The sequence below is a fragment of the Vipera berus genome, assembly GCF_964194415.1.
Source record: "Vipera berus genome assembly, chromosome: 2".
Lineage (NCBI taxonomy): Eukaryota > Metazoa > Chordata > Lepidosauria > Squamata > Viperidae > Vipera > Vipera berus.
In genome coordinates, this window is record NC_138203.1 from 268,671,490 (window position 1) to 268,686,797 (window position 15,308).

The window sequence follows — 15,308 nt, forward strand, 5'->3', positions numbered from 1 at the left end:
AATGGCCTTGAAAGTGCATTCCTACTCTTCCCTCCTCCCAATTTTAAACTAAAGCAATACACAAGTCTTAAAGGAATACGCAAGTTTAACATATGAAATAGCTACTTCTTCATCTCTTGTCAAGCAATAACATTCGATGTTAGCAGCGTTGACACTAGAGCTTACCGTATATACTTGAGTATAAGCCGACTCGAGTATAAGCCGAGACCCCCAATTTCACCCCCAAAAACTGGAAAAAGTTATTGACTCGAGTATAAGCCGATCCGCCGTTCTGCAAGCCTCTGCCGCCAGCAGAGGCTCGATCCGCCATTTTGCAAGCCTGAATACACAGGAATACCCTGTGTGGCCGCGGCTCGTCGGCAGGTCTCCGTTCCTCCTGCCGACCTTTGGGGAGGTTTGGGCGCCTCCCCAAACCTCGGCAGGTCTCCGTTCCTCCTGCCGACCTTTGGGGAGGTTTGGGCGCCTCCCCAAACCTCCCCAAACCTCGGCAGGTCTCCGTTCCTCCTGCCGACCTTTGGGGAGGTTTGGGCGCCTCCCCAAACCTCCCCAAACCTCGGCAGGTCTCCGTTCCTCCGCGCAGACCTGCCGACCTTTGGGGAGGTTTGGGCGCCTCCCCAAACCTCGGCAGGTCTCCGTTCCTCCTGCCGACCTTTGGGGAGGTTTGGGCGCCTCCCCAAACCTCCCCAAACCTCGGCAGGTCTCCGTTCCTCCTGCCGACCTTTGGGGAGGTTTGGGCGCCTCCCCAAACCTCCCCAAACCTCTGCAGGTCTCCGTTCCTCCGCGCAGACCTGCCGACCTTTGGGGAGGTTTGGGCGCCTCCCCAAACCTCCCCAGGTCTCCGTTCCTCCTGCCGACCTTTGGGGAGGTTTGGGCGCCTCCCCAAACCTCCCCAAACCTCGGCAGGTCTCTGTTCCTCCTGCCGACCTTTGGGGAGGTTTGGGCTCCTCCCCAAACCTCCCCAAACCTCGGCAGGTCTCCGTTCCTCCTGCCGACCTTTGGGGAGGTTTGGGCGCCTCCCCAAACCTCGGCAGGTCTCCGTTCCTCCTGCCGACCTTTGGGGAGGTTTGGGCGCCTCCCCAAACCTCCCCAAACCTCGGCAGGTCTCCGTTCCTCCTGCCGACCTTTGGGGAGGTTTGGGCGCCTCCCCAAACCTCCCCAAACCTCTGCAGGTCTCCGTTCCTCCGCGCAGACCTGCCGACCTTTGGGGAGGTTTGGGCGCCTCCCCAAACCTCCCCAAACCTCGGCAGGTCTCCGTTCCTCCTGCCGACCTTTGGGGAGGTTTGGGCGCCTCCCCAAACCTCCCCAAACGTCAGCAGGTCTCCGTTCCTCCTGCCGACCTTTGGGGAGGTTTGGGCGCCTCCCCAAACCTCCCCAAACCTCGGCAGGTCTCCGTTCCTCCTGCCGACCTTTGGGGAGGTTTGGGCACCTCCCCAAACCTCGGCAGGTCTCCGTTCCTCCTGCCGACCTTTGGGGAGGTTTGGGCGCCTCCCCAAACCTCCCCAAACCTCGGCAGGTCTCCGTTCCTCCTGCCGACCTTTGGGGAGGTTTGGGCGCCTCCCCAAACCTCGGCAGGTCTCCGTTCCTCCGCGCAGACCTGCCGACCTTTGGGGAGGTTTGGGCGCCTCCCCAAACCTCCCCAAACCTCGGCAGGTCTCCGTTCCTGTTTGGGGAGGTTTGGGCGCCTCCCCAAACCTCCCCAAACCTCGGCAGGTCTCCGTTCCTCCGCGCAGACCTGCCGAGGTTTGGGGAGGTTTGGGGAGGCGCCCAAACCTCCCCAAAGGTCGGCAGGAAGAACGGAGACCTGCCGAGGTTTGGGGAGGTTTGGGGAGGCGCCCAAACCTCCCCAAAGGTCGGCAGGTCTGCGCGGAGGAACGGAGACCTGCCGAGGTTTGGGGAGGTTTGGGGAGGCGCCCAAACCTCCCCAAACGTCGGCAGGTCTGCGCGGAGGAACGGAGACCTGCCGAGGTTTGGGGAGGTTTGGGGAGGCGCCCAAACCTCCCCAAACAGGAACGGAGACCTGCCGAGGTTTGGGGACGTTTGGGGAGGCGCCCAAACCTCCCCAAAGGTCGGCAGGTCTGCGCGGAGGAACGGAGACCTGCCGAGGTTTGGGGAGGCGCCCAAACCTCCCCAAACAGGAACGGAGACCTGCCGAGGTTTGGGGACGTTTGGGGAGGCGCCCAAACCTCCCCAAACGTCGGCAGGTCTGCGCGGAGGAACGGAGACCTGCCGAGGTTTGGGGAGGTTTGGGGAGGCGCCCAAACCTCCCCAAACAGGAACGGAGACCTGCCGAGGTTTGGGGACGTTTGGGGAGGCGCCCAAACCTCCCCAAAGGTCGGCAGGTCTGCGCGGAGGAACGGAGACCTGCCGAGGTTTGGGGAGGTTTGGGGAGGCGCCCAAACCTCCCCAAACAGGAACGGAGACCTGCCGAGGTTTGGGGAGGTTTGGGGAGGCGCCCAAACGTCGGCAGGTCTGCGCGGAGGAACGGAGACCTGCCGAGGTTTGGGGAGGTTTGGGGAGGCGCCCAAACCTCCCCAAACAGGAACGGAGACCTGCCGAGGTTTGGGGACGTTTGGGGAGGCGCCCAAACCTCCCCAAAGGTCGGCAGGTCTGCGCGGAGGAACGGAGACCTGCCGAGGTTTGGGGAGGCGCCCAAACCTCCCCAAACAGGAACGGAGACCTGCCGAGGTTTGGGGAGGTTTGGGGAGGCGCCCAAACCTCCCCAAACGTCGGCAGGTCTGCGCGGAGGAACGGAGACCTGCCGAGGTTTGGGGAGGTTTGGGGAGGCGCCCAAACCTCCCCAAACAGGAACGGAGACCTGCCGAGGTTTGGGGAGGCGCCCAAACCTCCCCAAAGGTCGGCAGGAAGAACGGAGACCTGCCGAGGTTTGGGGAGGTTTGGGGAGGCGCCCAAACCTCCCCAAACAGGAACGGAGACCTGGGGAGGTTTGGGGAGGCGCCCAAACCTTCCCAAACGTCGGCAGGTCTGCGCGGAGGAACGGAGACCTGCCGAGGTTTGGGGAGGCGCCCAAACCTCCCCAAAGGTCGGCAGGAGGAACGGAGACCTGCCGAGGTTTGGGGAGGTTTGGGGAGGCGCCCAAACCTCCCCAAAGGTCGGCAGGAGGAACGGAGACCTGCCGAGGTTTGGGGAGGTTTGGGGAGGCGCCCAAACCTCCCCAAACGTCGGCAGGTCTGCGCGGAGGAACGGAGACCTGCCGAGGTTTGGGGAGGCGCCCAAACCTCCCCAAACGTCGGCAAGTCTCCGTTCCTCCGCGCCCTGCCTGCCTGCTTCTTTCCGCTGCGGAAAGAAGCAGGCAGGCAAGGCGCGGAGTTTGGGGAGGTGCGCGCGCACCTCCCCAAACCTCCCCAAACTTCGGCAGGTCTCGGACGGCGGTGGCTTGGGAGAGGTGCGGGCGATCCCGGAAGCACCAAAGCCTCGGCCGCGCACAAGTCCTCGGTAAGTTTTTTTTGTTGACTGGAGTATAAGCCGAAGTGGAATTTTTCAGCCCAAAAAGTGGGCTGAAAAATTCGGCTTATACTCAAGTATATACGGTATTTTCCGGTTGGATCTTATTTTCCGGGAAACATGGTAATTAAAGCTCTGAAGCAACCGAACTGCTTCTCTGGCTGGGGGTGATGTCTCCCAGTGACTTAATTTTCATAGCCCTGCTTCTAAGACGCCATCCAGACACCATCCGCTTTTCCAGATTAAAAATGGATTTTGTAAGTGCAAAATGAAGGGAGATTGTCTGCTGGACAGTCTAACACCAGACTAGGCTAGAAGGGAAGAAATCCAGCAATTTAAAAGAAACTAGCAGAGAAAATCTCTTCTACATTCTAGTGCAGGATATGAATGGAAAACATATCCCACAATTTGGCTCAATCCCAGAAATGTTTTAGAATTTCAGTTTTTCTTGCAATCGTTTTAGGAGAATTTAATTTAATTGGTTTAATTCAATTCCAGGACATAAAATACACTTAATAGATAGGTTAATCTGTTATCAATAGCGAATTAATTCATCTAAATGTCCTTTTCCTTGAAAATAATGCAATGGAGGGAGATGGACCATACCATCCAAAGGAGTAGAGATACAGCCTACTTCATAGAAGCCTGCATTTCCTTCACAGCAAATCACCTGAAAAGAACAAAAATAGGAACCTTATCATGCCAGCAATGCAAACAACAGGAAATGTACTGTGCAACCAGTCAGCATTCAGGAGGTTTTCACCTACTTCCTGCCTATGAACATCCTGTGCTTAATAAGTAGCTGGATCTACCCAAATAGTGCTAAAAACTGGGATATTGATGGGAATCATCCTTAAGAGAAACAGTTGTAGGACCTGGGAATAAGATCAACCAATCTCTCCAGGAAAGATACAGAGCAACCATCACCCACCCCAAATAGGTTTATTTTTGGTTGAGTTATCTACAAAACAATGGGTGCTTTTGTTTGGCAACAAAGAATTACTTAAGAAAATAAAATAAAATCATCTTGTGCATTTCATTTGGTCTCTTAATGCCTTACACCAGGGGTGTCAAACTCAATTTCACTGAGGGCCGCATCAGCATTACGGTTGCCCTCAGGGGGCCGGGTGGGTATGGCCAGGGTGGGCGTGGCCTACCGGGTGGGCGTGGCTAGAGTGCATATGGCCTACTGGGTGGGCGTGGCCAGCTCTACATCGTTCGCATCAAGGGTGCCTATGGGGGCCTGGGCAGGAGTGGGACAGATCTGAGGGTCTCTGGCAGAAGGAGGGTCTCTGGGCCAGGGCCAAGGCAGTGGGGGCCGTTCCCTCACTGTTTCCAGGATGGCTTCGCGGGCCACATGAAACCACTTCGCGGGCCGGATCCAGCCCCCGGGCCTTGTGTTTGACATGTCTGCCTTACACCATTCAGTGGTCCTAGATCTTGAGTTGACACCTTAAAATTTCCCGCAAATGCAAAGGAAGGTTTTTCTTACTCAAAAGGAGGCAATTGTGCCCCAAATGTGGAACACCTGGCGGCCTCTACTCTATGAAGCTTTACAGCACCTTTCTATAGCACAGGATGCCATTGCAGTTAGGAAACCTGAGTGTTCCTTTGAGAGGCACTGCAGTTTTCTGGTGCAGGTAGTCCTTGACATGTAACCACAATTGGACCCAAAATTTCTGATGCTAAGTAAGAGAGTTTATTAAATAAATTTTGCCCCACTTATCGCCACGGTTGTTAAGTGAGCCACTGCAGTTGTTAGTAACACGGCGGTTAATCTGGCTTTCCCATTGACTTTGCTGGTCAGAAGGTCACAAAAAGTGATCGCAGGATTCCAGGACACTGCAACCATCATCATAAAGACGAGTCAGTTGCCAAGCCTCTGAATTTTGATCACGTGACCCTAGGGATACTGCAATGGTTATTAAGTGTGGGGGAAAAATGGTCATAAATCACTTTTTTCAGTGCTACCGTAACTTCTGAACGGTCACTAAACAAACTACTGTAAGTCAAAGGCTACAGGTATTAAATGTCTTCCCTGCTGTCCAGGGACAGCCAAAAGTGGCCATGTTGCCTAGGGCTGATGAGATGATCCTGCTTTGAGAAGACGATTGCCTTGCCTTCACCACAACAGCAGCAGGACGCCCTGGAGCGCAAATTATCCTGCCAGGAAACATCAACTTAATTTGCACAACTCCCTACAGTTGTTACTTGATTAGATTTGCACGCTACCCTGATTTCTCAAGAACGCTGAGCGATTGAGCAACCCTATGGAACAATCTGTCCACTGAAGTTGGGCAGGCCTCTACCCTCCTAGGTTTCTGTAAAGCTTTGAAGGCCTGGCTTTCCCTCCCAAGCGCTGAGAGAAGGTCAGATGACTGTGCATTAGAAGTTTGCCTTGGCACCAGGTTAGTGTTGTTTTTAATGTTTTAATCTGTTTAGTGTTTCCTGCCTGAGCAGGGGGTTGGACTAGCAAGCCTCTAAGTCTCTTCCAACTGAGCATGGGTTTGGTTTGGACTAGGACAGAGGTCTCCAATCCTTGGCTACTTTTAAGACTTGTGGACTTCAATTCTCAGCATGGCTGGCTGAGGAATTCTGAGAGCTGAAGTCCACAAGTCTTAAAAGTGGCCAAGGTTGGAGACCCCGGGACTAGAAGACCTCCAAGGTCCCTTCCAACTCTGGTTATTCTGTTGAATTTTATGATGATACGATTTTATATGTTGTTTTAATGTCTTACTGGGAGCCTCCCAGAATTGGTGGGAAGATGAGTGGCTATATGCATGCTTTAAATAAATAAATAAGCAATCTTTCAGGGGCATACTCCCCACGGCAACTCTACGAGGCATCTCAGACAGGGTAAAGTGTAGCTTACTGGTATTCAGACAGAAAGTCAGATTGATAGCAAGTCCTGCCCAACTTCTAAGTGTAGGACAGCTTGAACCTAGATTTTGCCAGTGTTTATTAGGCAGGGATATCTGTTGCCCGGCTGCTGAGGAAAATTTCAAAGTGGAAACATGAGGCGCCTCAAGCAAAGCAAAGCAAGTGACTTTCCCACACAATTGCAGAGGTGATCAGCTTCTCCAAGAAGCAACCATATTAAGTAACAATTTATGAATATAGGCAACCAAGCATTTTCCCACATCGGTGAGCCGATGGGATGATAAAAGACAGATCAAGAATAGTTCCTGCTTTGAAGGCCATTTGATTTTGATGTCAGTGAGGGGAAATAGAAGTCTTTCCTTAGCAGCTTAGTAACTTTGGTACATTCTTACTGTGAAGTACGAGTGGGAGAGAAACTAAGGCGGATTTATCAATAAAGTTTTTGTGAATTAAACCACGACTTGGTGTCAACTCACTAGTTTCCGGCCTTGAGGCTCCAAAGTGTCCCTTCGATCTACGAACATGGTGTCGATTTCGTTTCCGTCACAAGCCGCCAACTTTGCTCGTCTTCCATTGTACTGCAAAGAGAAGGGCAACCTTGATTTGGGGTTGAAGTAACATCTGCCTTTCTTTTAAGCTTCCCAAAGAGACAGGATGGAGCATATAGGGGGGAACAAATCAGGAAAAACTAATTTCTAATTTTTGCACAGGTAGTCCTCGACTTATGACCACAACGGAGCCCAACATTTCTCTTGCCAGATAGTTCTTCAGTGAGTTTTGCCCCATTTCGCAACCTTTCTTACCGCAGTTGTTAAGTGAATCACTGCAGCGGTTAAATTAGTGACACGGTTGTAAAATGAATCTGGCTTCCCCATTGGCTTTGCTTGTCAGAAGGCCACAAACGGGGATCGCATGGCTATCCGACACCGCAACCTTCATAAATTACTAAGCACCTGAATTTTGTCTATGTGACCGGGGGGGGGGGGGGAAGGGAGGGAAATGCTGCAACGGCTGTCATTGTGAAAAATGGTCATAAGTCACTTTTTTCAGTGCTGTTGTAACTTCAAATGGTCAATAAACAAATGGTTATTAAATCGAGGACTACCTGCGTTTGGATGAGACATTGCCTGGAAAGAAGTCTGGGAATTGAGATTCCTAAATTCCTAGTTGATATTTACTCACTTCCTCCACCAGCCGAGCCTGTCCTTGAAGTAACATGGGCATCAGAGCCTTCTGCAACAGGTAGACAGAGCCTGGGTAGAGCATACGCCGTCCGAAGGTATGTGCCACTATAAAGCTATCAACAAATACATGGGGAAAATGAAGGACTGGAGTCTCAGCACTGTGCAATCTCCCTGCCAAAGTTTATTCTAGGAGTTCCATAACCTCACAGAAAACCTCAAATCATTTAACCTTCACATCCTGTGAAACGTAAACTGTTTCAACTTCTTCCCTCAAGACAATACTGTAGGGAACTACACGCCAAAATAACCAGACACAAAGACAGTTGTTTCCCCCATGCCACCACTCTGCTAAACAACCCAAAGTCTTATGCTCTGGGATGTCAAACTACCTAGTAGGGCTGTATTACTATTATCTTTCTCATCGTTTCTATTGCCTATTTCCTTAGCTTCTTATGACTATAACTTTGTTGTTTGTATCTCATGATTTATGTTGGTGTCAAGCTATGAAGATCTCTTGACAGATTGCTTTTATTTTGTACCCTATTATGGTTTATGTTGATTGATTGTAGAGTATCCTGTGATATATGTATCTTATGATTTATGATGAATTTATGTTATGATTATGATCATGATTTATCACTTGTTGCTTGTATGTACACTGAGAGCTTATGCACCAGAGACAAATTCCTTGACTGTACAATCATACTTAGCCAATAAAGAATTCTATTCTATTCTATTCTATTCTGTTCTGTTCTGTTCTGTTCTGTTGTTCTGTTCTGTTGTTCTGTTCTGTTCCGTTCCGTTCTAATTCTCTTCTTATTCCACAGCTCACAATAATTTTCCAAAGAGATCAATTTATCAGGACTTCGCAGCAAAGGCAAACCTGCCTCATTTTTAAACTAAGCATTCTTGTTTTTGAAAGTAGTAGGGAGCAATGCAGGTACATACATATCATGTTATAACGGTGGTTATCTTGGACATCTCTGAATAATCACAATATTCCCTTGATTGTATAATGTTTGCTATGTTCAGTGCATTATTTGTAAGACTTAAATGAAACTGGACAGCTTCTTTTGCAACTCAGTTTGAGTCAGCTCACAATTTTCGGAGCTTCACTGGAGAAATAAAGCTTCCCCAGTCCCAATGAAGTCAACGAATAATGCAGAGCAGTAACTAATACTCCATCATCTCCTCTATAAGCATGAAAAGAATTCCTCTCCAAGTTCTTTGGCTTTTATAAAGCATAACTGATGCACCTGCTCATTATCCCTTGTCATTGATTACATTGTGAAGATGTCCATCAGTTCAAATAGTCTTTGATATCTGCCTTAAATTATATAATTTCCTTGTGTCCTCAGCCCTGTTTAACCTGCTTTGCAAAGCCTAAAACAGGAGCAAGACAAGACATATACCTGGCAATTTGGCAGGGAAGCTTCTTGATCGCATGGAGAAAACCATTGACTGCACTTCGATGCTTTGGTTCTGACTGCAACAAGGAGACATTCCTTGAATCTGACCTGCAAGTATGACCAAACTGTTTAATTCAACTCCCAAGGGGAAAGATTGTGTGTATTTTCTTTCAAGACCAACAGAGAAAGCACATGAAAGCCAGATCACTGAGTGCATTGTCCAGGGATTGCTGAGAACACTGGGAGAATAAAGAATGGCATATATATCATCCAGAGGGAGTACATATTGGCTGATGCAAAATTTATAACAAATGGCCAGATATAGCACAAAAAAGTTAGGCAGCCATAGAAGGAAGGAAAGAAAAGAAGAGAGAGAGAAGGCAGAGAGGCGGGCAGGAAGGAAAAAAAAAAGAGATGAAGGCAGGGAAGAAGGAAGGAAGGAAGGAAGGAAGGAAGGAAGGAAAGAAAGAAAAAGGAAAGAAGGAAAAGAAGAGAGGGAGAAGGCAGAGAGGCGGGCAGGAAGGAAAAAAAAAAGAGATGAAGGCAGGGAAGAAGGAAGGAAGGAAGGAAGGAAGGAAGGAAGGAAGGAAGGAAAGAAAGAAAAAGGAAAGAAGGAAAAGAAGAGAGGGAGAAGGCAGAGAGGCAGGAAGGAAGGAAGCAAAGAAGGAAAAGAGATGGAGAAGGCAGGCAGGCAGGCAGGCAGGCAAGAAAGAAAGAAAGAAAGAAAGAAAGAAAGAAAGAAAGAAAGAAAGAAAGAAAGAAAGAAAGAAAGAAAGAAAGAAAGAAAGAAAGAAAGAAAGAAAGAAAAGATGGAGAAGGCAGGGAGGCAGGCAGGAAGAAGGAAAAAAAGAGTTGGAGAAGGCAGGGAAGCAGGAAGGAAGGAAAGAAGGAAAAAAAAAAGAGATGGAGAAGGCAAGGAGTCAGGAAGGAAGGATTAGCTAATATGTAAATCCCTACCTACTCTATGCATACAAACATACAATGTCTGCAACAGCCAACTTTCCTCTGCATTTTTCCATTCAATTCACATTTGTCACCCTATAATACATTTTGTCAACCCCAGCCAAGTTTTCTGTCACTACTTGAAAGGAGAGGAGACAACCAAAAATGAAGGACAGAACAGAATTATTCCCCGCTGTCAACTCACCGACTCGTGAACTCGTCCCACCGAAAGTCTACAGGCCAGCTCCTGAAGTCAAAATTGTAGCCGGCAAGTTTCTTCTGTGAGGCATAATCAGAAAAGAGAAAAGGATGAGAAAGAACATGTGGTATGAGATTAATGCAACCTCTGAAGTCAGTACCCTTCTTTATCGCGGACGGTCACAAAATAACCTTCCTTGTTTAGACTGCTTGGACAGTTCCCCTTTCTAGGTTCAGAGAACCTTCTCAATGAACTAGACCAGGGGTCAGCAACCTGAAACAGTGAAAGAGCCACTTGGAACCGGTTCCCTCACAAAAGGAAAAACTGGGAGCCGCCAACTCTAGGGGCCGGTGCTCATCTCCGTTTCAAAGCCGAAGAGCCAGCGCTTGTCCGAGGACGTCTTCGTGGTCATGTGGCCAGCATGACTAGACGCCAAAGGCGCACGGAACGCTGTTACCTTCCCACAGTAGTGGTCCCTATTTTGCTACTTGCATTTTTACGTGCTTTCGAACTGCTAGGTTGGCAGAAGCTGGGACGAGTAACAGACGCTCACTCTGTTATGCGGCACTCGGGATTCGACCCGCCAAACTGCCGACCTTCTGATCGACAAGCTCAGCGTCCTAACCCACTGAGCCACCGCGTCCCTAATAGTTTCATACACGACACGAATAACACGTAACCACAGCTCCTCTTACCTTGTGTTCAGGTGTGCCATACCGGTGAGCATCTTCAAGGACAGTAATGAAATGGATGTACTGAGGGTTCGTCCAGCGTCCGATGCCTGAAAAGAAGCCGGAACCCTTTCAGTGACTGAGGCCCTAAATGCACCATTTTGCTCAGGGTTCCCACCCAGGAGACCCATGTGGTGCTACTTCATTTCCCTTTGAATCCCTCCTCAACCCTTCAATCCTCATAACAACCACAACTATTATTATTTCTATCAATGTTGTCTCTAGTGATGTAGTAGAGATGACCAGGCTGAGGCTGAGAGAGGGGTCAAATGCATCATCAGTCTCGAGTCCCTTCGTGCCCACAAGAGATCTAAGTCCAGCCCACCTTGAAATTCCATTGGCTCTTATTTGCGGCCAATTTGCTTTGACGGTTAGCAGTTCAGATTCTTGTAGAGAGCGTTAAACCTGTTGCCATTTGAACAGGTCGCCTCGCTTCCTGATTTATTGCACCAGAGAGTTGTGTTATCTCTCCCCTTCCCTTCACTGCTGAGGTTTAGAACAGAAGCTTCTCCCGGGCTTGCTTTTACAGGCAGTCCTTGATTTATGACAACTTGATTAACAATGGTTCGGATAAAGTAACTCATGACCCCTCCTCAAAAGGTACAGCTGTCGTCACACCACCCCTGTGGTCCTGTCACAATTTGGGCGATTGCCAAGCGGCTCACATTTATTTTTTATTTTATTTTTATTTTAATTCCATTTATATCCCGCCCTTCTCCGAAGACTCAGGGCGGCTTACAAACTTAGCAGTAGCCTTCATTCTATGTATAAGCCTGCTTATTAGGGCTTTCACACCTCCCCCAAGCGGCATTATTACAAAGTCAGCTTAATTGCCCCCAACAATCTGGGTCCTCATTTTACCTACCTCGGAAGGATGGAAGGCTGAGTCAACCTTGAGCCTGGTGGGATGCGAACCTGCACTAATTGCAGGCAGCTGGTGTTACTTAAGGAGGCATTAGCCCACTGCTCCACCAAGGCTCTTTATGACTGTAGCAGCGTCTTGCAGTTATGTGATCGCATTTCGCAACTTTTCCAGCCAACCTCCAACAACAAAGTCAATTGGAGAAGACAGATTCACTTAATGAACATGGGATTCGCCTAAAGACCATGGTAAAAAATGGTTGTAAAATCAGGTCTGCTCCCATGATGTTTGGCTTAATGACTGCATCACTTAGTGATTAAAATTCTCTTCCCGAATATGATTGTAAGTCACGAACTACCTGTATTATTACCATGAAGAGAAGTTAGAACTGAATAAGCACAGAAATCTCTTATTTCTAAACCTAGTCAAAGTATGGCTTCCTGAAGTCACAGACCCACCATCCACCACCCAGACCCCTCAAAGCACACCTCTTAGACAGGCAATCCCAGCCAAGAGTAGTAGCATGGTCCCGGCATAGTGAGAAATAGCAACAACTTTCGGCATGGTTAAATACCCTGGAAAGAAAGGAGAAGATAGGGAAGGAGTTCAGAATGAGCAGTTGACACATCAAAGGTTAAGAATGCAATTTTTTTTTGTTAAACAGGAAGAGAGGGGTTGATTACTGACTTCCCTAATCTGCCCTCTGGATGTTCTAGGATGGCAACTCTATGACTTTCCAGCCAGCCGGATGAGAACTGAGGTGAATGAAATGTACTTTCAGCGAGCTAAGATAAAATGCAATATATAACTTTCTTGGCTATTCCTCATCCTAAAAAATGGTCCAACTCTACCATTTTGGAATACACTTCAAAATAGCATTCACATCTTTAAGAGGAAAATCGTTACCCATCAATCCACCTGTATGTTACAATCCCGTTCCGTAAAATCGTTACCCATCAATCCACCTATATGTTACAATCCCGTTCCGTAAAGAAACCAGGCGGAAGATGATTTTGATGTTGCAAAAACCGCAGAATGTATTTGCTAATTTGCAGTTAAAGGAATGATTTAACCTAGCCGTTAAGATGAGGAATTAAAGACAATCAAAGGTGACACCACTGAGAAGTCTGTGTCAAATGAGCTTTCCATAAAAAATAAAAAAAGAACACCACTAATGATGAAGCTACATATCTTGTATATCCATCTTTAGAAACACAAGTATTTTTGGAGTGTCTTTTATCATTGTAAGCTGATACGGGTAGTCCTTGAGTTACAACCATGCATTTTGTGACCATTCAAAGTTAGAATGACTCTGAAAAAACTGACCTTGTGATCGTTCTTCATACCTGCGCTCCTTCCGGCGAGATCTAAAGACTTATCTCTTCGAACAAGCTGGCCTGGCCTGATGGAATGGGGTTGGGTTTTATTACTTTTAATGTGTTGTAACCTATTCTAAGAGTTGTGGGCATTTTGTTTAATCTCTTTTAATTTTTGTATTTTGTCTTTTAACATGTACTGCCCTGTTCACCGCCCTGAGTCCTTCGGGAGAAGGGCGGTATACAAATAAAATTATTAATAATAATAATAATGCTTAATGTTCTGTTGCAGAATTCCCATGATCATGTGATCAAAAGTCGGATGCTTGGCAACTGCCTCATATTTATGACGGTTGCAGCGTCCTGGGGTCCGGTGATCACCTTTTGTGACCTTCTGACAAGTCAATGGGGAAGCCTGATCCACTTAACCACCGTGCAGCTAACTTAACAACTGCAGCGATTCGCTTAACAAATGTGGCAAGAAGGTTCGTAAAATGGGGCAAAGCTCATTTAACCACTGTCTCACTTAGCAATGGAAATTGTGGACTCAAATTGTGGTTATGGCTAACTGAACCTCAGACCTGGCCGCTGGATTGAGAGAGCCCTACCTAAGCAACGTGTACGTTGGTTATGTCTGAGGACGAGAGATGGATGTTACACTACTGATTGGAACTGGGAACGATATCTCTATTATACGCTATTATTCTACCCCTTTTGTAGGGATCCATTTTGTTTCTGAGACAATTCAAAGGGCAACGTTTCAGAGGCCCACATACCTTGGAGAAAAGTTTCTACCAATAAAGGAGAATACGTATCTCAGGGTTGAAATGAAGGGGTCCTTGTTGCTCTCTGAGCTTGGTTGTTTTCTTGAAAGGGTTTCATTACCCAAACTAGGTGACATCATCACTGATAGTGAAAAGCCAACCCCCCCACTCCCTACTGCCAACGATGACGTTACCTAGTTTGGCTAATGAAACGTCTGCAAGAAAACCACCAAGCTGAGAGAGCGTCAAGGACCCCTCAGGCGCACGCTTTTTCCCGCCTTCCTGAGACTTGTGACAAACCTCTGTTCTACCTTCATGTATCAAACTATGACAAATAGCTACCTGAAAAGAAAACCTGCCTGACGTCTAATCTGTGGAAGAGTGACTTTTCACGGGGCCAGTGAATTCTTCTGTTTTGAATTCCCAACTTTCTTCTTGAAAAAATCTCAGAGCTTGGATTTCTCCTGATTTCGCCCAGAGGAATTCCGCTCCTGTAAGTTGGGTTTGACGTCTGACCCTTGGTTATGTTTTTGGAGTTACGGTTTGTATATTTTCTCCCTCTTTGGTCTTTCAGTTCTTTGCCCATTTCTATGGTGGTTTTTGGACGCTGAGCTTGTCGATCAGAAGGTCGGCAGTTTGGCGGGTCGAATCCCGAGTGCCGCGCAACAGAGTGAGCGCCTGTTACGCGTCCCAGCTCCTGCCAACCTAGCAGTTCGAAAGCACGTAAAAATGCAAGTAGAAAAATAGGGACCTCTATGGTGGGAAGGTAACAGCGTTCTGTGCGCCTTTGGTGTCTAGTCATGCCGGCCACATGACCATGGAGACGTCCTCGGACAAGCGCTGGCTCTCTTCGGCTTTGAAACGGAGATGAGCACCGGCCCCTAGAGTCGGAAACGACTAGCACGCATGTGCGGGGGAACCTTTACCTTTTACCTTTACCAAAGTAAAAAGCAAGCTAGTTTGGCAGAGCGGTTAAAGGCGCTGGATTAGAATCCAGAATACTGTGAGTTCCAGTCCTGCCCTGGGCATGAAAGCCAGCCGGCTGAGTGACTTTGGGCCAGTTCCCCCTCTCTCAATTCTAGGAAGAAGAAAGCAAAACCTCTGAAAAAATGTTGCTAAGAAAACAGCAGGGACTTCTTGCAAGTCATAAAGAATCAGAGTTGATTCAATGGACCATAATAATCTGCATGCTTTCTCCCCCATCCCCCCACCCACCCCAAAAGATCTTGCTTTAGTTTTGGCTGTATATGATGTGTTGATTTTATCTGATTTTACACTGCCTTGGGAGGCATTAAAAATAACTAACACATGCCAGCAATAATGGTTCATTTACTTATTTACTGTAGTAGTTTCTAAGTACAGATAGTTCTTTCCCTCTGCTGAATGCTTAATTCCTACACCACTGTCTTAGGCCTAAAGGTATTTATCCCTGTAGTAGGCACTACTGCTATTATCCTTCTCATCTTCCCTACTACCTTCTCCTATTGGTATCTTATGATTTATCACTTGTTGTTTGTATCCTATGATTAATGAAAGTAACCATGATTTATGATCGGTGA

At 48.0% G+C, this 15,308-nt stretch overlaps 1 protein-coding gene across 3 annotated transcripts in view; it reads right to left on the reverse strand.

Annotated features, from left to right (window-relative positions):
• ABHD16A (abhydrolase domain containing 16A, phospholipase) overlaps window positions 1-15,308 on the reverse strand; it is a 44,979-nt gene that overhangs the window by 13,408 nt on the left and 16,263 nt on the right. For all 3 annotated transcript variants that reach the window (XM_081319712.1, XM_081319713.1, XM_081319711.1), the window contains 7 exons: window positions 12,158-12,244; window positions 10,772-10,857; window positions 10,083-10,156; window positions 8,939-9,043; window positions 7,525-7,639; window positions 6,819-6,920; window positions 4,069-4,132 (listed from right to left, as the gene is read on the reverse strand). In XM_081319712.1, the coding sequence (XP_081175838.1) occupies window positions 4,069-4,132; window positions 6,819-6,920; window positions 7,525-7,639; window positions 8,939-9,043; window positions 10,083-10,156; window positions 10,772-10,857; window positions 12,158-12,244 (633 nt within the window). The remainder of the gene's footprint in view (window positions 1-4,068; window positions 4,133-6,818; window positions 6,921-7,524; window positions 7,640-8,938; window positions 9,044-10,082; window positions 10,157-10,771; window positions 10,858-12,157; window positions 12,245-15,308) is intronic.